The 27,504-nt window shown below is 33.2% G+C and overlaps 1 protein-coding gene across 2 annotated transcripts in view; it reads right to left on the reverse strand.

Annotated features, from left to right (window-relative positions):
* Nucleotides 1-602: 602 nt before the first annotated feature.
* The window catches only part of LOC100163143 (glutamate receptor ionotropic, NMDA 3A), a 167,687-nt gene continuing 140,785 nt past the window's right edge, over nucleotides 603-27,504 (reverse strand). For both annotated transcript variants that reach the window (XM_008186681.3, XM_001943366.5), the window contains 12 exons: nucleotides 8,884-9,181; nucleotides 7,295-7,501; nucleotides 6,990-7,223; nucleotides 6,715-6,922; nucleotides 6,470-6,603; nucleotides 5,309-5,456; nucleotides 4,946-5,248; nucleotides 3,806-3,961; nucleotides 3,673-3,734; nucleotides 3,416-3,532; nucleotides 2,789-3,115; nucleotides 603-1,299 (listed from right to left, as the gene is read on the reverse strand). In XM_008186681.3, coding sequence (XP_008184903.1) covers nucleotides 945-1,299; nucleotides 2,789-3,115; nucleotides 3,416-3,532; nucleotides 3,673-3,734; nucleotides 3,806-3,961; nucleotides 4,946-5,248; nucleotides 5,309-5,456; nucleotides 6,470-6,603; nucleotides 6,715-6,922; nucleotides 6,990-7,223; nucleotides 7,295-7,501; nucleotides 8,884-9,181 — 2,549 coding nt within the window. In that variant the 3' untranslated portion in view covers nucleotides 603-944. The remainder of the gene's footprint in view (nucleotides 1,300-2,788; nucleotides 3,116-3,415; nucleotides 3,533-3,672; nucleotides 3,735-3,805; nucleotides 3,962-4,945; nucleotides 5,249-5,308; nucleotides 5,457-6,469; nucleotides 6,604-6,714; nucleotides 6,923-6,989; nucleotides 7,224-7,294; nucleotides 7,502-8,883; nucleotides 9,182-27,504) is intronic.

Here is a 27,504-nt window from a genome sequence, read left to right on the forward strand (position 1 = left end):
ACAGATAATATAATATAATTATTTTACGATAACATTACAGTATATAATATAGTTATTTATATCTGAGCATAAAATATAATATAGTAATAATAATAGTATTATAATATAAACGCGATTTAAAATAATATTTTATTATTTAATGTATATAATCATAGGCGCAAATAGAGGGGAGGGGTTTTAGTAGGGGACTAACCCCCCCCCCCCCCCCCCAAACATTTTCTACATTTTGTTTTAAGCTTATTCAATATTATCAAAGTAAGGCTCTAGCCCCCTCACCCCAAAAAATCCCAAACGCTATTTGCGCCTATAAGTATAATATATACGACTACATTTTATGGAATAACGGTTTCGATACGCCCACAACAATAGGTGTTATTATAACAACAATAACGCGTTGTCACCGAAACGGAGACGTCCTTTTATCTCGCTGCTCGTCGTCCCGAACCAGAGCAACAGCATCGCAGCAGCTGCACTTAACCTACGCACTTGAGCACCGATTTACCTAATAATCCTATACACAACGACAACGAGCTTGTCGCGCGTACATCCGGCCGGACAGTCTTCTTTTACCATATTATTATTAATATTAATTAATATTTAAATGTACAATACAATTATATTATTACACTATCAATAGTAATAATAATTACATTATAATAATATTATCGGAGGAAACAAACAAACGTAGAGAGAAACATATGTAATAACAAAAACAATGAGCGCATTTTTTTTTTCTTCGTTCATCACAATATCGTCATGACGATATATATTAATTTATAACGTATCTTATCATAACAATCATATTAGACGCTACTGCTGGCCAGTTGTGTAGACGACGACGGCGTTCACGCGAACTGCGGCGGGACCGCGACGTCTTCGGCGTCGTAGTCGTCGTCGTCACCGTCGTCGCAGCCCCCGCCGCCGGCGGCGCCGTCGACTTGCAATCAAGTCGGGTCCTTGTCCTTGAGCGCTTGGATTATGCAGTGCTTGATCTCGTCCTCGGACATCTTGCTCAGCGCCTCCAGCTCCGTCTTGGGAGCTTGTCTCAGCCACCGGAACACCTCCACGGTCTTGCGGTTCTTGGTCGGCCGGTGTCCGTCGCTGGACCGGCGAGCCCGCTTCACCTCCACGATCCGCGGCAGTGTGGCCGGCGGCTCGTCGTCCGATTTGCGGCGGGTGGTCGGCTGCTGTTCGCCGTTGATCATCACCCGGGGCGGTCCCTGCGAGTAGCTCGACTTCCGCGATTGTATGCCCTGCAAGTCGGGTCGTGACGATGACGTGTCCGACGAAAAACTCGACCTGAAACACAACGTCGTGACAGCATTTTACATCGCGTGCCAGCACATTGTACGCTGAGCTGTTCGCGTTATTTAACTGGCCACATTGATTTCCCCAGTCAGCCATTTGCCATATTATTATTATGTACCTCGACATTTGTACCTATTTATATTGTAACACTATACATATAGTAAATATTTACAAAAAACAAAAACAGCAAATACTTATCGTTTATCGCAACAACTAGACGCGTAGTCAGCATTTTTTAAAGGGGTGTGTTTTAATTTAATATTTTTATTCAACTTTGTGGCAGGGAGGCTAACACACATAACACTCCCACGCGACTGGCAACAACCTATGTGATTCTCCGGTTTACTAAATTATGTTATTGCTATTCAGCAAGTATCAAGTATGAACTATCCTATATTATTTTAAGACAATTTTGTAATCTCCAAGGCAAAATAATGTGAGGTCTGCATATCGAAACTTAAAACGTAAGACCAAAACATGAATTCCTAAATAGTGCTTGCAACACCTATGCGGTGGTCCTTCACTTTTTTTTATAGGATTATACATTACATTTTTAAAATATGAGTTTCCTTAGTATATTAAATTGGATTTTTGTCATGTAAATATTACAAAATATTGTCCTAAAATAATATAAGGTAGTGTAACCTTTGGTGGTCACAATAACAGAATTTAGTTTACTAGTAAATCATATAGGTAATCGCCCTAATCGACAAGTACTAACTATAATATATATTTTAAACTCGGCTATAGGTATTTAATTTATGCTGACGGGTTTTTATACTTATATTAACAAAAAAGTAAAAACTACGAATGTATCATAGGCATGTAGAAAAGTTATGTAGAAAACAATAAAAAATTAACTATACAAATAATTGGTAATGACCAACTTTTTGAGAAATAATTAAAATTCTTTAGTTATTCCAACACGGTCAGTCCTTTATGATATAAAATCAAAGATTTTGTTGATTCGTTTGATTTCTAATTACCTTTTTATATTCGAAGAACTAATACTAAGTAAATCTTAAAAACTATAATATACTTTAGGTAATAAAATTGTCCACATACAGAATACTACATACGAAAAAACATCGAAAACTAACAAATCCGTCAGGGTCTTTTTAATAGTTGGGGTCTTGGGTATGAAATGTACCCCTGCACCCGCTATGCGCACGCCTATGGTAGGTATGCATCATCGTTAACTCAGTGTAAGTTACATTATAAAACTCAATAATTTTGATATAAAATTGAAATATAGGTATTTTCATAAAAAAAAAAAAATGGAACGACTAAAAAACATTGTGGTGAGATTGTGTTGTTGTAAAATAATCTATACTTAGTGTTACATTAATTACAAGTTGTTAACAGTAAAAATATTTTGTAAAAATGTTTTTTCCAAAAACACAAGATATTATATTGTAAACATGGCCAGTTATACACGGATCGTTCCTTTCAAAATATTTTATAAACGCGTTGTAGGTACCTAAAAAATACGCCAGGTGACAGGAGGTTGGGGCTGCGTGGCAGATCGTTTTCCACGTACAAGTTGTTGTTGCTGAGTTTCGCCCCGATCAGTTCGGACGCGGAAAATATGCTCATCCTGCTGGAGTCCGCCGGGCTGGGGTTTCCCGATGACCGTCTGATTAGTTGTTTTCGCGTGTTGAAGTCCGGAGGGCTGTTGGATGCCCCTTGGCTAAGTCGTCGGCCCACGGTCTCCGAATAACTAGCCACGTCCGTGCTGTACCGGCGGATGCTCAAGTTCCCCGAGCTCCGCGACCTCTGCTTGCTGTAACGTCTGCCGAGGCTCAACCTGAAAACCGTTTCGGTCATGACTATAGATAGCTGGCATGTCAGCAGTGCCCCAGACTAGGAATAAACGATAATTAACACCCCAAATGCATCGGGGTGTCGATAAAGAACTCGATTATTCCATGTCTGGGGAACAATATATGCGCAGAACGATTTCGCTGACATGCCCGTTTATTTAGGCATGGTTTTGGTCGTCGGGGATGGTTAAAGTGCATAACATATTTTAATATCGAGACGTAAAGCGGGACGATAATGATAATGACGATGATCATCACTATACGCTGCAGCGTGTTATCATTACCTAGCCGGTGACAAAAATTTCGCCGTTGTACGCTTCGGAGACAGGCCGGCGGTCGGAGAGTTCGACAGTGTCAACCTGACGTTTTGTTTTTTATTGTCCCTCTCTTCCCTTTGTATTCTGAAAGTTAATAAGCACAAACGGGCAAATAACACACATTTAATAACAAAACGACAATAACAATGTACTGTTCACACAGTAACAATATAATAATAATAACAATATTGCGTCGGACAATACATTTATCAAAACAAACAAACCTTCGGATCTCTTCGATAACTTCGAAGAATTGACCTTTCCGTTTTCTACGCTCAAACTCTTTCTGTAACAATAGAACAATTGAACAATATAACTTTCCGTCATAGACTTTTCGTTAACATATAAATATCTAACCTGTGCGTGTTGAGGATGCATAAAAGGCAAACTCACTCTCCGTACGCTTTTTTGAAACAGCGATGCGATTTGCCCTTGTCTTAGCGTGTGTACTAGTTCTTTGGCCGTGTGTTGTGGCGAAATTAATTCTACGCTATTTATGAACTTGTAGAGTTTCTGGAAGAAAAAATACATATGATACTCATAATAAATTATAGATGACACTAATGCCCGTATGCATGTCAAACTATGTCTTATGTGCACATAAATTGACTATGCATATGAACTTGAGTTTTATCTGCCAGTATTACAATTTACAATTTACAGTAGGTAGTTACTAGTTAGTTACAATTTTTGTAAAAACAGTAATTATTGTATAGGTAATAATAATACAGCGTGCGTCATAACAAACGGATGGATTCGGACCCGGTGTTAATCTTAATGGTGGCTGAGGTAAGAGCTTGAGACCTTTGTGTTGATAGACCAATGCAGCTTCAATTGGTCACCCCATGTCTTCATCTAAGACCACGATTTAAGATATACAGGTTCCTCAACGATTCTATGCATATACATAACAAACGTGGTGAGTGAAAAAACTGGTTTTAAACAGCAGATCAACGATAGGAGAAAAGCTACTAACGTTCCAAGCGTGGTTAACATCAACCAACAACCTAATATTGTATATATATATATACATATATTTTGATATATTTTGAAGTACCAAGAGAAATCACAATAATGCAAAAGCGCTAACTGTAATTTTTGTTATGACAAAATTTTTAACTTTTCGTGCACCAAAAAATAAGTTTCGTTGAGTAACTTGTATATATTTAATCGTGCCTAAGACACTCCTTACGTACGCAGTACAAACATTTTTCACAAACCAGTAATCGCAATAAGCAATCAGTCAAAGTGATATTACATGTGAGATGACTGCACTGGTGTTCAAAACTTTAGGATTTGTGAATATATCTGGAGATGGTCACCTTATATGGATAATGTTGTGTTCCACACGCATAAATTTTATATTTTACAGACTTCTGTAAACACAATAACCATTTAATTCGATCAATTAATCGATTCAAATTAACGATTCAATCCATCAGTTTTTTGTGGCGCACCCTGTATACCGACGGGGCTAAGTGATGTCGTTTGACGTACTTGACTGACAAACATCATATTTTGGTTTCTCCATATCGAATCTGGTGGCTTCTGCCGAAGTTTGGGCAACGCGTAGTGATAGAAGGCATGTTCTAAACAAAGGATAACGGCGCCTGCCAGTATTCCACAGCCCAACATGAGAAAAACGCCTAAAAATGCGTCGACGCCCAATGGTGTCGGTTGCCCTATATCCGATGTTTCCAGCTCACGGTTGACGCAAGGTAAATCACTGAACCATTTGTTTTGTAGGATATCCATGAAACCGTTGTTGGTATACGTCGAAACAGCTGCAGATACCTTTTCCTGTTTCACACGAAATCAGATATTGTAAAAAATTTTAATAATAAAAACACGCAAGCAAACCTTTAAGACAAAATTTTTGGTCATTCCCACTGCGTAAACGTCGTCATAAAGTGGATCTCCGTATGGTTGGAGTTTACAATCGTGATCGGTCCCACTATAATAGTCCAAAATAGGCTTGTCACCAATAAATATGTCCAAACTACCGTTTCTAAAATGTAAAACAAATGCAAATAAGTTAAGAACACTTTTAATTATATTCATAACAGTTTTGCACAATGCGAAATCAAAATGATATATATTTTTAAATCTTAAACTACTAATTAAAGTAAAGCTAGGCAGTTAAAATTATATCAACATAATGAGACAGCATTTCCGGTAGATTAAAAGTGTTAATAATTGTATACGTTAACTTAAAAAAAGTTAAATTTAGTCTATTAATCTGAATAATGTTCTCTTTTAATCTTAAAACCTTCTTGTATCTTTTCCCGTCAAATCAATTAACCTCTTAAACTAAAAGCTTATTTTCATCACGTGAAAAAAAATTCGCTCTGTTGATTTTTTTAAAAATAAAAACAAAATGTTTTAATAACGATACTAAAAAATTCTTAAAAATGTTAACGTGTTATAATTTACTAGACTCTCGCACCCCATTCCTCCACCCAAAACATTCACAAAATAATAAATGCGTATCTAACCTACAAATTCTTAAATTGTAGACCTTTATATATGCGACTATAATATTATATACTATTCAGACAAATGGGGCACATTTAAACCGTCTAACACTAGAAACCACCCAAGCATTCCAGTATATTTGTCTTAGTCAAATAACGACATCCTTCTGGTACACGTATATCTTACGAAAACCATCACAAAGACATCAACGTTGTCACTTAACTATAACTCAAAATTATATTCTTAACTTGATCCTCGTTATAATCTACTATAATAAATCGCCCATGTTCATTAATCCTTCTTGACAGCCAGACATGTAAATTAAATCATATATAACCAAGATCTTATTGCGATCCATCAATAACATTTTTCAACCGGGTGTTTGGTGACATTCACCACCGTGCTCATTCTACTAAATTATTTCTGCTTACACAAATTCGAGTTGTTTTAAAAATACTTACATACTATTGAATAATTTTTAATTATAACTTATAATATATTTTGTGGGATCAATTTTTTTTTTACTATTTTAAATAATTACTTTACCTTAACATTCGCATGCCCGACGCAGTGTCTGGAACAGAATATTTTTGAACGTGTTGCCATAAAGCAGGATTCTTGTCTTTTAAATAAACCTCCGCAGACGACGATTTAGCCGATCCAACTTTCATCAAGAACATCTGAAAATTAAATATCACGTACCAGTCGTACAATGTTAATTTTATCAACTATTTATATAGTAGCATTATAATATAGTCGTACGACAGTGTTTGATTCAATTGTGTATTTACATTTCGATCGTTGTAATCCACATCGGCGTTTTGAAATAGAAGCGAAGCAATTAGAGCTGCGATGTTGGCAGTGTAACTAGCCACGAATATAACGCAAAATCCGCCCCAGACGTTAATTAAAAATTTGTTTGGCCACGATTTCGGTGCTTTAAAGTTGACGAGAGCGCCACAGAGCAGTCCCCACATCGCCCACAACGCCGAAGGCATACTGCGAATACGAATAACAGTTATTGTTCGACGCTATGAAATCGTCCAAAAACAATTAATATATTTACCCGAAATTCTTGGATCTCTGCCTGCCAGAGGGATTCAACCCGAACGGACTGAACCATTCGTACAACGCCACTGCCACTGTTGTTACGTGGAGTGACACGAATATAGCGATCCACAGGTTCGGGCTTAGTGGCAACAGGAACGCCAGAAGTGGCACGTTGGTCTTTCTCTTTGGGGCGATCATCAGGGAAACGCCACTGTAGAAATAAGGTGTAGAAAAGTCTACCCACTTCGATCTAAAAAAAAATAAATTAAATCCTGTCACTTTTAATCACTATTCAATGGTGTTTTATAATTTCATGCGAACCTCGTAGACGTGACGCTCAGCGGACAGAAGGCCATGTGTGCAGTCCCGGACACGAGTTCACCGACCACTCCATTCCACTGGAGCTTCCGGGATCCGAACGTGCCGTCAGCAACCAAGTACAGGTGAAAATCAAATTCCAAGTCTTTTGACATCTTTTCCAGTAGGTCTATGGACAATCCAAAACAGCAATACGTCTCCGGCAGCGACCTGCGATACATAAAAATGGATGACAATAAATTATTATAATATACCAAACGCTTATAATAAGTAATAATTAGTTAATAGGTATGTAGGGGAGCTCGAGGCAAGGTGTGCGTGTATGACACAACCAACCACTAATTGTCACAATGCCAGAAACTTTGAAATCAGATGGTATTAATTATGTTCGTTATAAATCATTTTAATCTTGGCTATATGGGCTGATTGTAGTCGGATGACGAATTTCAAAACAAAAAGTGAACTTTAAGTCTACGTGTAGGTAATTTATTTCCGTGTATAAATTGTATGTTTGCCATTTATATATTATTATAATTAACGTTGTAATTGTCAACTTGACAAATAACTAATGTATTAACATATATTTTGATGTGTAATTTTTGTCTATAGATAAAGTGATAACTCATAAAATTAATTTGTTGTAAAATATTTGATTGTGTTTTATTGACACAAATTACGATGGGATTGTTGTCACATGCGTGTTTATAAGGATAAACATAAATATGATTTAAATTTGTTACATTTTACTAACATGTAGTTTACTACATATTTATAGATTTAATTTATTTGCATTCAGTAATTCTAAATTTGACACAAATTTAACATTGATGTTCATCATAAATTTTTATTTTCTTAATCGCCGTTATTATTTTAGAAGTCACTATTAAAATTACGAAACTATTAAAAAATCTCCCAGTTACTCATACGTGTGGTATATATGTGTCACAGTCACGAGCCACATTAATCGCTACAGAAGCTAAGTATACCGGTCATCGTTATCTTCAACTCCGGCCACTGACCAATACGCAGAAATAAACAATTTGATTAGATTTTAGAAAAAAATCCCATGATATATTAATAATTATATTGATATTGTCTATATTATACTGACAAGTGATAAGTGATAACTATAGTTTATTAAGTCAATATAACTAAATTATATTAAAATATATTATTAAAATATCACTAAAATTTAACATGTTTTGGCGGGCCATACAAAATTGGTTCGCGGGCCGCGAGTTGTCCACCACAAATGTAAGCAATCATTTAATTTATATCTGGGACGGGACTAACCCCGTGATGACGAGATAACCAACCCTGAAGTGGGGTATAGGTTGTCACAAAATAACCATAATTTTTTTTTAAAAACATAAAAAATTCATCTGACTTAACATAAGTGTTTGATTTTTTTTTCAGTTTAGTTTCCAGTGAATTTTAAATAATATGACAAACAGCACTTTAAAAAAAATTTGATGGCGAAAACAGTGACAACTAGCCCCGGTTTCCTCTTCCCGAATACCTATTACCTCGGTGTAATACTGAAAATGTTTCAACCACGTTTTTCTACAGTATAATAGCTGAGCGTCACCCACTTTTTGTTTGCGTCCAACTTGACGTCCTTGAATATCATGGTTATGTTGTCCTTGCTGCTCGTCGTCATTTGGTAACATTGTATACCACGTAGACACTGGCGATCCTGTTGCAGGGGCGCATGCATGACGAACGGTGGTCCGATGGCGGTGACCACTCTGTACACGGCCCGTCTGCCAAGACCGACGGCCGGCACCATTTTCCCGCCGGCCCACACCACCGAGTCCAACTTGACCAACTGTCCACCGGTGCCGGACGGACCGACGGTGCCGACTTTCTTCCAAGCCCTCGTATAGCCATCTGAAGAAGAGAGGGAGAAAAAAAAAGTTAAAAAAAGACCATGCACTTAGTGAAGTACAAATTGTGTATAGGTATAGGTGTGTAATGTGTATAATATATTGTATATGTACGAAGTACACGTGGGAGGAGAGAAAAAACTTTTTACTCCGTCTTTAAACTAATTTATCTGTGGCGGAATGAGAAAAAAAAAATGCAACAAAAGACGTTTAGTGTTTTATATCGTCGACAAAACAAAAAATAAAATATAGGTACACCTCTGAAATAAAAAACCACTTTATATCTGCTAACCGACAATGCATATATATATATATATAAAAGGTCGCGGCGATCTTTACACAAAGTTTTAATTGCGTTCTGGGTCGACCAGAGCTGGTATTACGCGTATAGACGTATATAATATATTAGGTATAAGGTACAGCTGTATGCTGTATGCTGTATACATACATATTATTATATTATTTTCGGTCCGAGGGAAACCGTTTCGCACCTGACCGTCCGCCCCGTGTCCACGTTATACAATACGTGACCGTCAACATTTTAATAAAAAGTTTTGCATCATCTATTCAAAAGCGGTATTCCTCGGGGTACGTGAACCAATATTTTACTTCGAACGTCCCGGCCTCGGGACGTATTGTACACGGTTTATCGATTCGGACGACTAAATACGGCGCGACGTATTTTGGTGCCGTCGGAGTGAGTATAGACGACCGGCGGCGGTGGCGAATTTCAAAAATATTATGTCGTAGTCGTTGTCTCTGTGTCCGCCTTAATAATTTTTCCGACCATCTGTTTCGCGAAAACTAAAACGGATTAGAACACCGGTGGTCTTACTGCTCAGTCGCAATATCCTATACACTTTTGTTTCTTTTTCGTTTCATCATCATCAATCATGAACACACACGCTAGCACCCACACACACACACACACACACACACACACACACAAACACGCACACAAACACACCCATACATACTGTGTAATACCGTACTATATAGCAACACTGCGATGTAATAACATTTTAAGAACTTTCAAATGCGAGCTAATAAAACTAAAACGATATATTTTATTTTAGTATTATACATTTTGTAATGTCGCAAAGACCACTTTGATGTGATAATATTATTTAATATTTTATTCTTAAATATTTTGATGTGTCGACGACATTTAACATGTTTTTTTTTTAAAAACAACATCACTGCTGCAACCTGAAATATACAAAGTGATTTATTAACGCGAAAACAGTTCTATCAACATAATAGACCGTCGACCGTTATGTATAGATGATATTAATTTTAATTTAATTTAGTGTTTAAACAATATGACATTATTATAATATACAAACGAGTGTTTTATCTGCATATTGGGAGGAAATTATCATAATAATAATGTTATTACAATATTATGATTATGTACCTATTATGTACACTGTGCGCCGGGTATGTTTTTTAATTTATTTTTGAAGACTCGACTCGAAAATAATCAAAGGTATCAAGAAAAAATGATTATAATATCGTAGCTGCAACAGCACCCGTGGTTGTCCAATACAATTAATCACCAGTGCCGGTAGTTTTTTTTTTATAAGGGTACTCGATATTTCAAATCGTGTGTATTGCTGTTCGGGTTTAATGACTCGTTCATCCGGTAAATCATTCGTTTAATGGACTACGCGGGAGGTCAAAATATATATAATATTATATCGGAGACCCTAAATAAACGAATAAAGATGATGACACCGACTGCGTGTTGCGGACGAACGTGCGCGGCGTACCTACGATTTCACCGTCGCACAATATAATAATATATGACATTAATTCCCACAACTGTTGTGTACGATATCGTATAGGACTGGCGGTATTTCAAATTTTTGATACCAGTATTTGGTATTATTGTTTACTACCTGTATCTTCGGTATTACTGGTTATACCGTAATCGAAAAATACATGAAAATAATACCATACGCATTGGTAAATATCAAAAAAAAACTACACCATGATGGTAAAAATACCGAAAGCACCATACCTCGGTAATCAATATTTTCGATGAATTTAAAATTGTTTCGACTTATGAAAATCTTACATATATTTTAAAAATTATGGTTATAACTATTTATATGATTACCTATATACATTTTAAGTTAAAAATGTATACCTACCTATAGTATTTTCGGTAATTATCATGGCATGGTATTTACGGTAACGACAGTAATTACCGAATCACGGTATAGGTACCGGTATTTTAAATCTAAAATACCAAATATACAGAATACAGGTGTTTTTTAAATAACTGATGGTTATTACAGTTTTTCCGAAAATACCGATAAGCCTACGATATTGTCCATAGCAATGATAATAATATACTCGCATTATTATATATACACCACCATTACAGTGACCCACTTATAACCAACGTACTGTACAGCAGAGTGACATTCACTTGCCCATCTTTTTTTTTATTTTAAATATAATATATAAAATAGTTATTTTTATATATTATTATACGAGTAGCGATTTTTTATTCAGGCATTCTGTTATTAGAGTCATAAGTGACTATAAATTATATAAAAAAACAAATTTGAAAATATCTATTAGAACAAAAGATATTTCATATGTCAGGTCTTCCTGTTACATCCTATATATTATATATAAATATACTTTTTTTTCTTATCTGCCAATTTTTCACGATCAGCACATTTCCGAAATGATGTGCACAGCTATCCGTTTATACGTTTTCCGTCGTAAAAAAAAATATCAAATACCATATAAGTAGGTACGTGCACAACCGTATAATATAGTTTTACCTACGCGTATAGTACCGCTGTTGCAGATGCCATAATTCTAACCGGTAATACCGCGCTACACGTCAATTTTTCACCGAATCGGAAACCGTGGTCCATATATCGTGACCACTGCTCTGACCATCGCCCGTTGACGTGGCATGCACGTCAACGAGAATATTATATTTTAGACGCGTATTTCTACATTAAACTTTGCCCGTGTCGTCCTATATATATACGCGGTATACACGTCCTATCTGCGACCACGTTATGTAATGTGCAAATTTTTTTTCACAAATATCGCAATAAATAAACGTGTTCGGGGATCCCATCTCCTCGCGCTCCCTCTGCTTGCATGTCTGCGGTTACTTTATCTAATAGTGTTTTGGGTTTAACGATATATACGTGGTAATACAATTTTGTTCGGATTCTATATAATATTATGAGATACACTTAACTAGGTACAAGAGTTTTATTTATTATTTTCCACACCTAAAATTGAATATGCGATTTATGTACGTATTGATTTTTTTCATTTTAACTATACCGCAGTATATATAGTTATCTCCATGAAACTTACCATTTTTCGGTAGACTGGAAAGTTTTTGAAGCCAAGTATATTATATTATAATAGTTTCAAAGATTTTTGAGGTTTATTCGCCAAAAAACAATTAAGTCAACTAAAATATTTGCATTACTAACATTGTTTTACTCTCTTCACACTTCAATTCATTTGAATCATTAATTGGGATTTCGCATGGAAATACAGGATTTAATTTGTTAACGAGTCTTTTCAGTTTTTAGCTTATAATTTATAATTCATTCTACAATATACAAAGGCTTGATATTAAAAAAAAAAATAATGATTTTTTTCAAGAATATATTTTTACAATGCAAAATAATTTTAATATTTTTAGTAAAAATATAAAGAATAATACATAAGTTGTTTGTGTACACTAAACACTTATAAAAAATGAATTATATACACTAGAGTATTCTTTTAAATTAAAAACAACATAAAGTCAATTTCCTCTCTAGACACATATATTGAATATATAATATCAACAGCATCGTCAATCTATATTATATACGGACTATATGCGGTCAATAAAAAAATCATTTCTAAATTAGCGTATAACCATTTATAAATTATGAAATTTTTTAATGTACAATATTTTTTTATCATAATTTACTGATGTCTTATCAAACAATATATACATTTATTATATTTCGTATAAAAAAGTCTAACACAAAACTCGCGGCTCAGATATTTCCGACCAAACCGAACTCCGAACGAATGATTTAAGCTTTTTAAAAACGAAATGACTGTAAGATTGAGAAAATATTGTTTTCAGCGTTATTGAAAAAAAAAACATCGGTCGTCCGAACAAAAGAGTATATTATTGTTTCGTTTCTATTGAAATTCTACTCATCTGGCGCGCAAGACCGAGATTTCACCACAAATACAGTTGTAGTACGACAATATTTTTCCCAAACAATATATTGAGTTGAATTTTTTTTTTTAAACTAGGTACCTATATTGTTTCGATTCGTATTGTTCTTAGTTTTGTTATTGTTATCATTATTTTATGCGTACGCGTACTCGTATGAGTGTGTGTGTGTGTGTGTGTGTGTGTGTGTGTGTGTGTGTGTGTGTGTGTGAGTTGGGGGTTTGTACAAGTGATATGGAACGCGTATACAATGATTAACGGGTGCACACACACGGCGGAAGCAAATTGTTTCGTACACGGTCACGCCCCTATAAAAAGTATAATATATTATATGTTCAACGCGTGAAATGCAACTGAAATTTTTATGTTTATAATATATTATTTTAAACTTTAACTCGCGTTCTGCACTCGAGAAGTCTCGGGACTACTCCCTCTCGGAGACGTTTACTGACAGTGTAGTACACGTGTAAGTATATGTGTAGCGCGCACACGTCACGCGTCATCGATTTACAAAAAATGTTTTGCCGAAAACGCAGCGATAAGACATCTAAGAGCCCGTCAAATATCCAGTTGCTTGATCTAATTTAAAGTTTCCGAAAAAAAAAGTTGTGCAATCGGGGATGTGTTTTTTTTTCATGCATACGAGTTGGATTACTTTTTTTAATTCAAAAAATATAAAAAAAAAAATGTGAATAAATATAATATCTAATAATAATAATACGTGTATATTATATTTATGGGAAGCGAGAATAATAAATTGAAACAACACAGACACCAAACATTTTTTTTTTTTTTATTGAATTGGGTCAGTTGTGAAATTGAATATGTGGTGGTCGTGTGTATTAAAAAAAAAAAAAACACAAACCTATATATCATACGACATGCGCATACAAATGGATACAATGCTAATATTGAAACACTATATCCAGCAGAAGTACTGCTGTAGCGTTCGGTCGACTTCGTTTCAACTGAAGGAAATCGTTGAATCGCACTTCATTGTGCTCATGCATATTATAATATGAATGTACGTTGTCAGCGTATTATAACCCCTTGACGCTGTTTCAGAAAACGAGTCATTTAAGGGTGTCGAAGTGGGCCAGCTATTTGTCAAAGGGTAAAAATGCGGTCAATTTCTAGTGGCAGCAGCCTCCACTCTCGACTGCAGGCCGTACGGAAAGAATAAAATCAAACCATTTCAACGGTCAAAACGACAAAAACGAATTTACATGAAAAGCGATCGCGTCTCGTGGAATGGTCTTCGTTTGATCATTCCGTTAAAATTTGAAAGAGAACTTTATTCAGCCCATATTGGACTCTGATTTTTGAATTCACTTTGAATGACGCTAGAAAAATCTATTTAAAATACTCAACAATGTGTGACCATTATTTAGACGCCTATTATACAACATCTGAAAATCGGAGTTCTGCAATGTCACCTGTATAAAGTCATTGTCTTCAAATATCATATAAACAAAATGAAAAAATCCTCATAATATCTGACCATTTCATTGTGTATTATTTTACGAGGAGTGAGAGAATTTTCTGCATGTAAAAATACGTCGGTTCCGACACCCTTAAGCCTGGAGGCCCTATCATACCGGCGAAGCGTTTGCAGTTTCAAAAAAAAAAACGCACCGAGATTATTTAGACGAATAAATTATAATCTCGCTTTGTGGGGGTTTTCATTCTCTACGCGATGAATCATTTAGTGTCTTTAAATGATTTAATTAATGATAGGGGGTTAAAGTGAGTAGGTATATTATATAGCGAAATCCGCAAGGAGTTTAAAAATACAACGAGCTGAAGTGGTATTAGTGTAAATATTTTAGTAATTTTTCCACTCTCTCGAAAGCGCCGCCTGCACTTGTGAATGGGAAACGCCACATCCGGATTAAGGCACTCGTTTTTTTTTTTAAATACAATTTTTATTTTTATTTTTAAACGCGTTTACCATTTGACGATCAAATAATAAATTAGAGAACACAAGAACCGCTCGCAAACCCGGTTTTCGAGGAGTAAAATGTTAAGCGCACGCGAAGGGCCTATCGCATAATGCGCGTATAGCTATAATATATTGCTTACTTAGGTACCGCCGACCAAATTAAATATTTTAAGTCTGCAGCTGCAGTGTATAATGTACATAATGGCTGTAAATAAGCTACTTAGATACGCGCGCGCCACATTCCTGCACACTGGAAAATCACAAGGCGATTCGTTTGTAAAGGCTACGCGCAAATTCTGTCTCGCAGCAGTAAGGAAGTTTATCAAACCGCATTAGACATAGAGGGCTGTTCGCGTGTACGTATTGTATAATACACTGTTGCGATTGTGTAGGTACAGGACGTATTAAAAGCGATACACAATGTTATATAATAATAATAATAATGCGTATTATAGAACGTGTGTATACACTATAATATAATATAACATGATAGTAATATTATAATATACGTATACGTATACCTATAAAGGTACTCGTGGTGCAGTACCCCTACTATGTATCTAATTTCCATCACGCCTTCTCGTTATTTTAGTTTATTTTTTAATTTACTTATTTTTTTGTTTCGTTTTACTCGTAAATCCAACGTGACATTTTAGAACTTAAAGTTTTAAATCCGCATAAATATTTAGCAACGGTGATATAACATGGTTTATGGATAACGATAATGGCTATATAATATTTTATTATTGGCAGGCCTACTTATGAAAATTGATTTGAATAATCTCTGCACTCAAATTAATACGCATCTGTTCACATTACTTTAAAATAGTAATCATATTATAATATTATACTACTTGACGCGCACTATATTAATAAGTTTAGCGCTGTGCATTTGGAAAATACATTTTAGGATCATATTTGGCACATAATTAATTTGTTAATTCGGCTTTTGTGAAATCATAAGATGCCCTATAATAAAGCGTTATTAAATCTTTGCACGTTCGATTACACACATATAATAATTATGTATATAATATAATATTTATATATTACGAATATGATTTAACCGTAGTATAAAGAAAAACACACACAATAGTCGCGTATTTTTAAAAAAACAAAAATATTAGTTATACGTAAACCGCACTTCTGACGTGCACGCATACACGTCAACTATACGCCACACGCAATGCCATTGTTATAAGTAATAACCTATATATACTTTCAGTTCGTCACTTAAAACTTTTATTAAAACAGGGTCATCCGGTGTCATAAGTGTTTCCGACTAGTTATGTTATTAATTTGCTGAAAGTGTCAAAGTTTGTGAATGGTTTAAAAGTAATTAGGTTATTTTTGAAATTTAAAGGAAACAACGGGGCACATTGTGTGCATACGTATCGGGCGAGGAGTAAACAACAACGTTATGTGTTTTTAGTATAATATCAGTTTCATTAAATTAAAACGGGAACACGCCATTGCACTAACGTCATCCGGTGTGAAATGTTGTCACAAAGGAAACGCAAACAAACGACGGAAAAAAATCGGACGAACAACAATTGTGAAAAGATGAAAAGGAAATACACATTTTAACCATATAAAGTTCATAAGTATCATAAATCAGAACTAAAACGAGAGCGGGGTCGGGTTCCGGGGCTCGCGGTGGTGTGATCTCTAAAACGGGACCCTTGGATTTCGTCCGAAATAATAATAATAATAATATATATATTTATCAGGATAATATGCAAAATGCAAAATATGAACACCCTCGTAAAACCACATTTTCGGGCAATAAAGTAAACGCATATATCACACGGGGCACGGGCGTTTTTCGCTTTACTGCGGCGTGGAAAAAAAAATTACTCACGACAGTGTTATAATAATATATTATCGTGTTATCAGTCAAACGTATGTACTACGTGAGGACGATTTGAGAGCGATTGTCGATAGACGAGAGAGCGTGAGACGAATTATTGAACTACAGAACTGCAGCGAGAAGAGTCGAGCGAGAGAGACGCGAACGACGGAGTTCCCGACGGGCTACGACCACGTGGGATGTACGAGTGTAATATAATAATAACGAAGTGTTTTTCCATTTTCGTTTTGTTGTTTTCTTTCGACATGGCAGTTTTTCGGAAAACGTCACCGCGTGTTACTTTGCAGCAGCAGCGCGCAGTTACATTTCATATCGCAGAGCACAATAATATTGTGTGTCGTTTTAAAGTTTCCGCGGCTATGCTATAATCATAAATTTAAATAGGTGTATATTTTAATGATATATATATATAGGGTCACTCGCAGATACAATTTTATAAACACTTATAACACGGCGAACGGTGTCGCAGTCTCCGCCGAGACGACGATATTAAAACTCAAGTTAACGAACCGCGAAATGCGATGCACTACGAAGAAACAGACAACCATAATATATATATAATAATATGTATTTTATACACGAAAATGCGGACGGAAAACTCCCGAAATAGATAAGAAAACTCGCACGGCGCATCGGACGAGAGAAAAATACTATACATAACGAAAACGCATAAAATGTCGCTCAAAAACTTATTCGAATAGAATCGCAGGACGCGAAATGCGTACGTGGGACAAACAACACTTCATGCTTCAATGTTTACCCGTGCATTTAAACGCCGGGTCTAGCGTACACCTACTGCACCCCACACACACACACTCACACACACCCACCCACACGCGTATAATGTATAATCGTATATTATTATATTGTGTATTTGTGTATACAAGGTATGACGTATTATGTACCATCCTCGTTCCCGGTATGTATTTATATAACATCGGGGTCTTCCAACAAAAAGTAAATTATCGGGATGATATTATACAGGATGATTCACCGAGCATGGGTACCCCCATTTTTTAATCAAATAATATATTCATTCGATTTCTGAGTTTTGGAATGTTTAAATATTTTTTATGACCATATTTTCGAACGATAGAGATTTTTTGTGCTACATAAGGAGTGATCTATGGCGATACAAACTTCTTTTTCAAACAAGACCTCCTGCATTTTTACTGTAAATTATTTAGTAGACTACTTTTTTGGGAAAATATTGATGTACCTAATTTAAAAAATCAATCTAGTAGTTTTTCAGTTATTAAAATGTTTACACATTTATAGTCCTCAAAAAATATAAAATATTATATTATTATTATTATAATATTATTAATATTATATTTACAAAAATATAAAATATAAGTAGTACCGGATCTAGTATTTAATAGATTAGGACCATTTTTATAAATTATTGACGGATTAATATTCATTATCGAATTACCATATAACCCATATCTTCCAAAAATATTATCATGGACCTACTAATTTATTGCACAAAGCTATATAAGTAACTCAAAAACTTCTGGTTCAAATTTTGATTTTGAAATTTGAAAGATCAAAACATTCAGAACAATTATTTGCTACAAAATTTACTGTGGAAAAGGAAAAGGGAAATAGGGTAGTTATCATTTAAAAACAGAAATTTGCATCTCGTCAAGACACTCCTCATGTAGCATACATATAAGAGCTCAAGAATTCGAAAATATGGTATTTACCTAAATATATTTAAAAATTAAAAAAGTCAGATTTTGAATATCTTCTTTATTTGAAGAATTAAAAGGGGGTAGAGCAATGAGAATGGATGGTGAATCAGACTATGGTGGTATATACTTACAGATGAGTGGAAAATACAGATGTCTGTTTCTTTGTACTTGTTGTGTCACGTTCTCGGAATCCTGCACATACGTCATAGTAAGACATTTCAAGATAAATTCTACTTGTTATATCATAATTTACATCAGCCCATTTGCAGTAAGTTATTATCGTCTGGTAGTACATCACAATCTTCTGTGCTCGAGCATGGATGCGCGAAAAATTCCAATAAAATGTGTAAAAATAATATAAAATTAATTTAAGACCCACTGTAACACACTGCGTATGTAATTTATTAGTCCTAATATACTAAAATAAAAATACAACTGAAAAGTAGAGGTCAACTTTCAGCAAGTTACAAGACTTGGATTTACTGTCTGCACACTACAACTTACTGTAGTATTTAATAATAATATTATGTATACGTTTTCGGGGGAAACACTGTTTGTCTATGCGACACACGCCTGAGCAGAGTTAATTTTCGTCGAATTTAAACAGTGCATAAATAATAATATGGATTTATTCGATTTTAAAAGTTTATAAAATCTGAAATATTATTCGAATGCGACAGGAGGGATATACATTTTTAGTTAGTAGTGTGTATAGTGTCTGGTGACTGATGACGTAACCCGCCGAGGTACACATAATATTATTATTTACGATTTCCACGAGTTATACGGTCGCCAAGAGCTGGTAATAAACTAAACATACCTATATCATATATTATATACCTTACTGCGACGTTAACAACAAGGAACCATACTCCGAGTTCCTATATCTAAATGACATATTATAATAGACATGCGGATGGATAGACAGATTGCAAATCGAATATACATAATCCATATACGACTTAAACAACTTAACGATGTATAAACTCGCTTTAGACAGATACGAATAATGACGTAGAAAAATAATAGGATTTGGTAGGTAAGTAAAAAAGCAGTTATAGGTACATATATATTGTTAGTGTGTTTATAAGAAGAAAGAAAAAGGTACGTTAAGACCGAATAACGAGTGGACCAGAACAAAAAGAAAAAAGAAAAAGAAAACGATCGTTGAAGAAAATAACGTGAAATCAAAACAAGATTATATAGGTATAGGTAGGTTAGGTTATTAGTGCCCAATCCAAATTATACGGATTTCATTTGAAATGTCCGAGTATACGATATATTGTGATCGTATGAAAATAATAATAACAAAACTATAGCAAACATAATTTGAATACTTCAACTATATATTATATTATTAACCTACCTACGTTTGCCGAGTGGATCGTTAATAATAATATTGTACCCGAAAGCGAAGAATCTATCCCTTGAACGCTACCGTGCGCACATTACACCTACGGGGCTAGTGGAATTTAAATTGTATTCTTATTTATGTATAGTAATAATAATATTTACCTATACCTTTGATACTGCAATAACATCGTTCGAAATCCGTCAGATAATGGAAATTTCAAGTGCATATTTATTGTTCCAGCGTGGGGCGCGCCGCCTTGCAATAATACCTAACTTAACATTCAAACGATCGGAATACCTCTACATTATACCAAAACGGAATAATTTTATTACAGACTTAATAAACGAGGAACATTGTGCATATATATATACAATATAATACAGCCATTCAAAGCACAATTGATTAGTTGTCAGTAAGATAAACTCGCGACGTGTACCTCCTACGACTGGCGAAGGTCGATAAAAATATAAATAAACGTCATGGGTGGATTCTATTCCGTATATAGAATAATGTTCCAGAGAAAACATAGACAAGTATACAAGGACAACAAAAAAGTATAAACCATAAAAGAAAATTATTATAATGATCCTATACGACTGCTCCTTCAAATATGATATGTGACAACAATCGTTTCTTAACATAAAAATTGGGATTCCGAAAGAAGAAGAATTATGAAAAATCATCGTCATTGATGTTTTTTCTTCCCAATAGTTAATTATAGAAAAAGATTCAAAGGTCCTACAAAATGTGATGGTAGTATACTATACTAATAGGCAATAATCTATATAATTGGATGGACTGCTGCCTCTCAAGTCTCAAAGTAATGGTATAAATAATTACGTTCAAAAAAAGATTTCGAGCAGAGCTCAGTTCACTCAAAAATAACCGGGGTTGATCTATAACCGACGCTCGATTATAATTCATCAACGTTTTTCTCAAAAACTGTTCAGAAATTGGAAAAATAGCCTTTCTAAAGTAACGCACCTGTGTTGAATTTAAAATCTTCAAATGCTACTACACTTCGATGTGGTGTAACACTCGTCTTATATATGTATACGTGTTAAAGAAGAGTTTTTTTTAAAAGCCTTTTCCGAAATAAACCCGACGAGAAAACACACATCGATGTAAAATCAATAGCTCGTTCGGAATCTAAAACCGAAAAAGAAAATAATTGTCTTATTTCCCCTGTTACAATATAGCATGTTATGTACACATATCTATGTCTGTAGTATTCATCGTATAACATAATAATATAATGTAATGTAAATAATATAAATGCGCAATGCATCATCGTTCATCATGTTCGCATAAGAAATCTTGCCTGTACATTATATTATAACATAATATTATTATAATATACGCGCTATATGTGTTAAATCCTAAACGGGAAATTGACTGGATAGTTGATGGAACATGTGAGTTAAACCTTCCCGGATCACGGACCTGACCGCTATTAATATACCTATTGCTCAGCGTCAGGGTTGTGCAGTATCTCAGATACAATATATTGTATATTGTATATTGTATGCCGACATAGATGAGTTATGGAAAGTATCGCGTGCCTATAGGTATACTTTGTACTGCGATAAATTTGTATTTCACGTACTTCATAACATTTTTTCATCGAAATAATATACTATATGTGACACTACATTTAGATTGGGTAAACCTATCTGTATAAAACATACGTCTGAAATAAAAAATAATTTGTTTATCCCAATTCATTTTGGATGAAACATATATTATTATTATTTAAAAATTAAAAAAAAAAAACGCTAACTATATTACTACTAGAATTATTAGTAATTTTAGTAATAATTAATATAGTAATAAAATAGACAATAATTCAATGTAAAATGTCAAGTAAAACCTTAAGTTACCGAATATGCATTATTATGCACTAACAAAATATAAAATATATGCTTTGAAGGAAAAATGGATCGAAATATGTTGTAACATAAGAATTTTGAATTCGTTTTTTTATATGCCACAAAAATTTCTATCCTACTCTGCAACTTTTATTATTAAAGGAAAAAAACATGCAAATGCATAAACATTCGCCCTTTAATAATTACATACCTATTGATAAAATAATACAATATTATTGAATAATACAATTCATAAAAATAACTAAATTAAATAATTCTATCTAATTTTCTGTATATTTGTTTCATCTTGTATTAATTAAACTCTAACATTTGTATTGTAAAATTATATATACTGTCATATTTAATCTCATGATGCAAACTTATGTAATATTACTGTTATTATTATTATCTTTATTGACGGAAAAAAAACTCCATTTACAGAATAATATATTATATATAAAAAAAATTTTGTTGTCAATATATCGTAAGCCAATAACCCTAGTAGTTGCCACTCTAACTGAAAACAACAAAAAAAAAATATTAAATTATTGTTTGTTGAAAAAAATATATAATTTCTATTATTACCTTCTATACCTAGTGATTTGTAGGTTTCACTCTTATGCCGGGTTGCGTGAAAAATTGCTAATCATTCAACGGATCAGTAGTCAGCTTAATATGGTCCTTTAAACATGATTTAGGAGCCCATGTCTATTACATTTTATTGAAAAATTAAATCGATAAATTATTCATGCAACCTGGCATAATACTTTAGACTCCTTGAAGTATTAAAACGACTTTTCAAATCAATAAAATATTTTTACACATACCTATTTTAGATATATAGATTATAGAGCATAGACTTAAAAATTAAAATAACATATTTTAGTGAAATTAATTAAATTATTAAAATTTATTTTATTTTAATTTAAGTATTGAAATTATCGTGTATTGAGTATCAAGCATCAGCTATAGTATCACGATACTTAAAAAACAAGTATTTCGTAGGTATCTACTGCATTGCGAATCGCGATACTGACTATTGAATCCATCCATGTTCACCACACCAGACAACTACACGTTTTAGAGCTCGATTTATATAATATACTAGCTGATCCAGTGCACTTCGTTACCCGTTAAATGTACAAACTGTATATGACTCAAACTTTATAATCAATTAATACATAATCCTAACCTAACCGTACTAAAAGATATTGTTGACCTATTGGATATAATTAAAATAGCACATAAATGGTTAATTTAAAAAAAAACGACGTATATAAATTTAGTGTTAAGTTTATTATAAATATAATATGTATTATAATATTTTTTTTGTTGATATAAAAATATTATTTGAATATTATATTATATTATTAAACTATAACTATAGGTAGTATAGTAAATATACAACAGTCAACAATGTTATAAATTTTGTTATTGAAAATAATTTATTCTAATACTCATATGATGAAAATATATACATATATGTATAAGAATTAAGAAATAGTAAAGTTAAGAACATAATAATATATTTAATATGTTGTAATATTGTGTAAAATGTGTCTACTGACTACTATGCATGTAGCCTGCAGGTAGCAGGTAGTTGTCAAGCGAAGCGATAAGATTTTTTTTTTTTAGTTGGCAAATTATGTATCAAACCACCCCCCCCCCCCCCATGATTTGTCTTTCAGGATGGCCCTGGTAGTCACTAAAGTGACAATGCATAATGACTAATATAGTATATATACAATACGATTAATAATATTTCATATTGTAATGATAATACCTAAAGAGTAAAGACTAGTAAAATAGTTGTCATCAGTTGGGATTTCCATGAAATAATTTCACGTATAATAACGGTGCAATCAATAAATTTAGTTTGATGGTACTAATCTAGTACTACAGTGTGCAATAATTATGAAGTAGAGATGTAGGTATTTAAAGTGTTTTTTTTTTGTCATGTTACTATGATATTTTGCCCACGGACATAATGATATACGCCCTCACAAAATATAAATAAATCATAAAAGAATGATAAAAACAACAAAGCACTTATATTAAAAATTATTTATGGGGTTAGTAATAACTCGTATTACTGAATTTCTAATAAAAATACTTCTGCGAGAGAGAAATTCTCTCTCACTCATTACCCGCTGGTCACTGTAAGTACACCACTTCATTTTAGTAAGTGTACCTAGTAATGAGCATATAGATAGTCATTTTATGGTGTTATTTATTTTTCATATTTGTCACAATGAGTCTAGCATTTAAATCACTTGAAAAAAATTAACGAAATTTGACGAAAAAGGTTTACCTTCTGGTTTACTTTACCAAAAGAAATTTATTAATTTATACAGTGCCGGAGCAATCGTCGGGGTGAGCGGGGCACGTGCCCCGGGCCCCGTGATTTTGCGACCCCGCCGGGGCCCCGATATTTATAGTGCTCCCACCTGAATGAAACCAAAAAAACATAAATTAAGTTAATTTTTGGTCATGAGTCTTGGTATACCCAACATATACTATTATACTAACAACAAAAAATATATTACCCAAAATACCCATGTATCACATTAAATTTAAGTTGATTTCTACGTTCTACCGAATTATTTTTGTTGTTTATAATGATTGTTAAAACTAAAATGCCCGACGGTTGTATCGTCGTCATTGGCTTATCGCATTTAATGTAGCCAATAATATGTAAATGTATAATATATATATATACTAATAGTTACCTACTTTCTACGAGAGATATAAATAAAATACGTAAAATATTCGATAAAGATTAAACAGTGATCGGGTAGATTTGTTATCGGATTCCCAGGAGAATTCGAGTGACAGCCGACGGGCGACTTTCTATGCAAATAATAATATGATTATACAATATTTATCATTGATTGTTTTGATTTTCTTTACATACTTACTTAATGTAAAATAATTGTTGGTTTTAAAATCGATAGACAAAATTATCTTTTGAATTAAATCTATAATTAAGTTGGAATGGGGATGTAATGTATAAGATACGAATGAGGGCCCCACATTTTTTACTTGCCCCGGGCCCCGCAAAACCTAGCGCCGGCACTGAATTTATATTTTACGCATATTTTTTATGAACATTATTATTTATACATTTTTTTTGTCTTTAAAAAAACATACAAACCTGTTATTTTATTTTATATTTATATGCACATTGCTTAATACTTATTGTTTTACGAATTGAAAGTTAAATTACTTTTATTTATTTTAAAGTGTTTGTATACAAAACAACTGAAGTTGGTTCAATTTATAAAATGGGTAACATCAGATATTGGTTGTAACATGTACATAATATGTTAATATAATGATCAAATATTCTTATATTTTATTTTCCCAAATACATAACAAATTTAATTTTACTTATTTCTGTTACCTACTATTAACGTGGAATTCACCATAATATAATATGACGTCGATATGCACGACGTTGTATAGAAATAAATTAAAATATTCTAGAGAATACACCTTTATTTACGTGGTATAAATTTATGTTAGAATAATTAATGTGTATAATAGATGTTTATTATTTGTTACTATTAATATGTATTAAGGCTAATTTAATTTTACAAGAGGACGTACGTACATTGTACAGTGCCACGTATATCTACTTGCTCAGTAATAGTAGATACTACGCGTAATACAAATTTTACGATCTCGCTGTTTAATTCTGTTCAAACCAAACAAATAAAATAATATTTTTTAGCAATCGATTAAAAAAAAAAAATATATTTGGAAAGAGGGCTCATATTGCAATAGGTACGCAAGCACATGAATAATACTCGAACCCAAATTACCTCATGGTCCTTGACAGTGCGTTTCCGGCGTCAAACAAGTGTCGGAAAAGAATTTGCAACTACCATAGAATTTTAGAGGAGAATTTGACGTAATGACTACAAACACAATCGTCTATTCAGCCGGAGGAGTAGTCTGCAGAGAAGTACCTAGATACTGATGACTGACGAGTGTGTGTGTGTGTGTGTGTGTGTGTGTGTGTGATTTTTTGATTACAAATGTAGAAACGAATAACATTATAAATGTCGTCCATATGGCCTATACTGTTGAAAAAACAGACCAGAAAAGTAAAACGCGCGGGTTTTTTTATTCAATTTTATCCAGTTTAAATACGATTTTAAAAGGACAAGCCTTTTTTTATATATATATTATTACACAAAATACACGGTTGAATATAAAACGATTGGTTAGGAAATAGTATTCATAAAACATTTTCAGGCAATATATATATATTTATAAAGCTAAATACTAAGCATTTATTTCATTTAAACCTACATAATATATTTTTATATTCAAAAAGTAAAATACGATTAATCGATAACAAACACTCAACAACACAGTACGAATGCATATAGTACCTACCTATATATAGTATAAGTATTGTAAGCGGAAATGCCTATCTATGTCCATTATATTATATTATATAGGTATAGGTATATTAGAATGAACTACACGCTACAGAAATATAATAAATTATGGTTTCTAATTAGAGATAGATTGATATATAACATAATATATTAAAATGTTAATAACTGCTCATTAATAAGTTTAATTTTTCAGTAGGCAGAACATACTTTCAATTAGCATTAAATTCAATTTTTAAATATAGGTATAAAAAAAGTAGAAGTGAACGAAACAAAAGTAGAGGAATGATAACTTCACCCCGTATCACGCTCCTAACTTTGATCACTGACTACGCGTATATGTAGGTATATACAAAATAAAACCTAAAGTACAAAAATAACTACTAGACAACAAGTGAATAATACTATAATAATAAAGTAATCCAAAAAATGTTTTCTAGTAGATTGTAGTTGAGAAATTTAATAAAAAGAAAACCGAAGGTAGTAGAAAGTAATCATAAAACTTAATTATAGAACTTTATTAATAAAACCTAACTAAAATTGTAACGAAATAAGTAAAAATAAATAACATTTCTTTTGAAGTATGAAATAATTTTTATTTTACATTATTTTATTTGCACACTTTCGTGTATTAGCTTTATCAAATTAAGTTTATGATTAAAAATTAATGCCAAATAGATCACAGAAAACGGATTTTTTTTATAGTTTAGAAGTTTGTTTAAATTTTGAACTGTATGTTATAATATATACCTAAGCCATGTGGTTGTTTAGTAAAATTGTTAATAGTGGAAGTTATTCTTGGAAGCCATTGGAATTAAAACTGAAAGTTCCTTTAATGTTTTTCTTACAAATATATAAGAATATAAGAATAATTTCAAATAAAACATAAAAAAGATAAATTATACAAACCGCAACTCGAAAAAATCGAATGAATAATATTTGAGAAAGATCAAAGAAAGCTT

The sequence above is a fragment of the Acyrthosiphon pisum genome, chromosome A2 (genome assembly GCF_005508785.2).
Source record: "Acyrthosiphon pisum isolate AL4f chromosome A2, pea_aphid_22Mar2018_4r6ur, whole genome shotgun sequence".
In the NCBI taxonomy this organism is placed as follows: Eukaryota; Metazoa; Arthropoda; class Insecta; order Hemiptera; family Aphididae; genus Acyrthosiphon; species Acyrthosiphon pisum.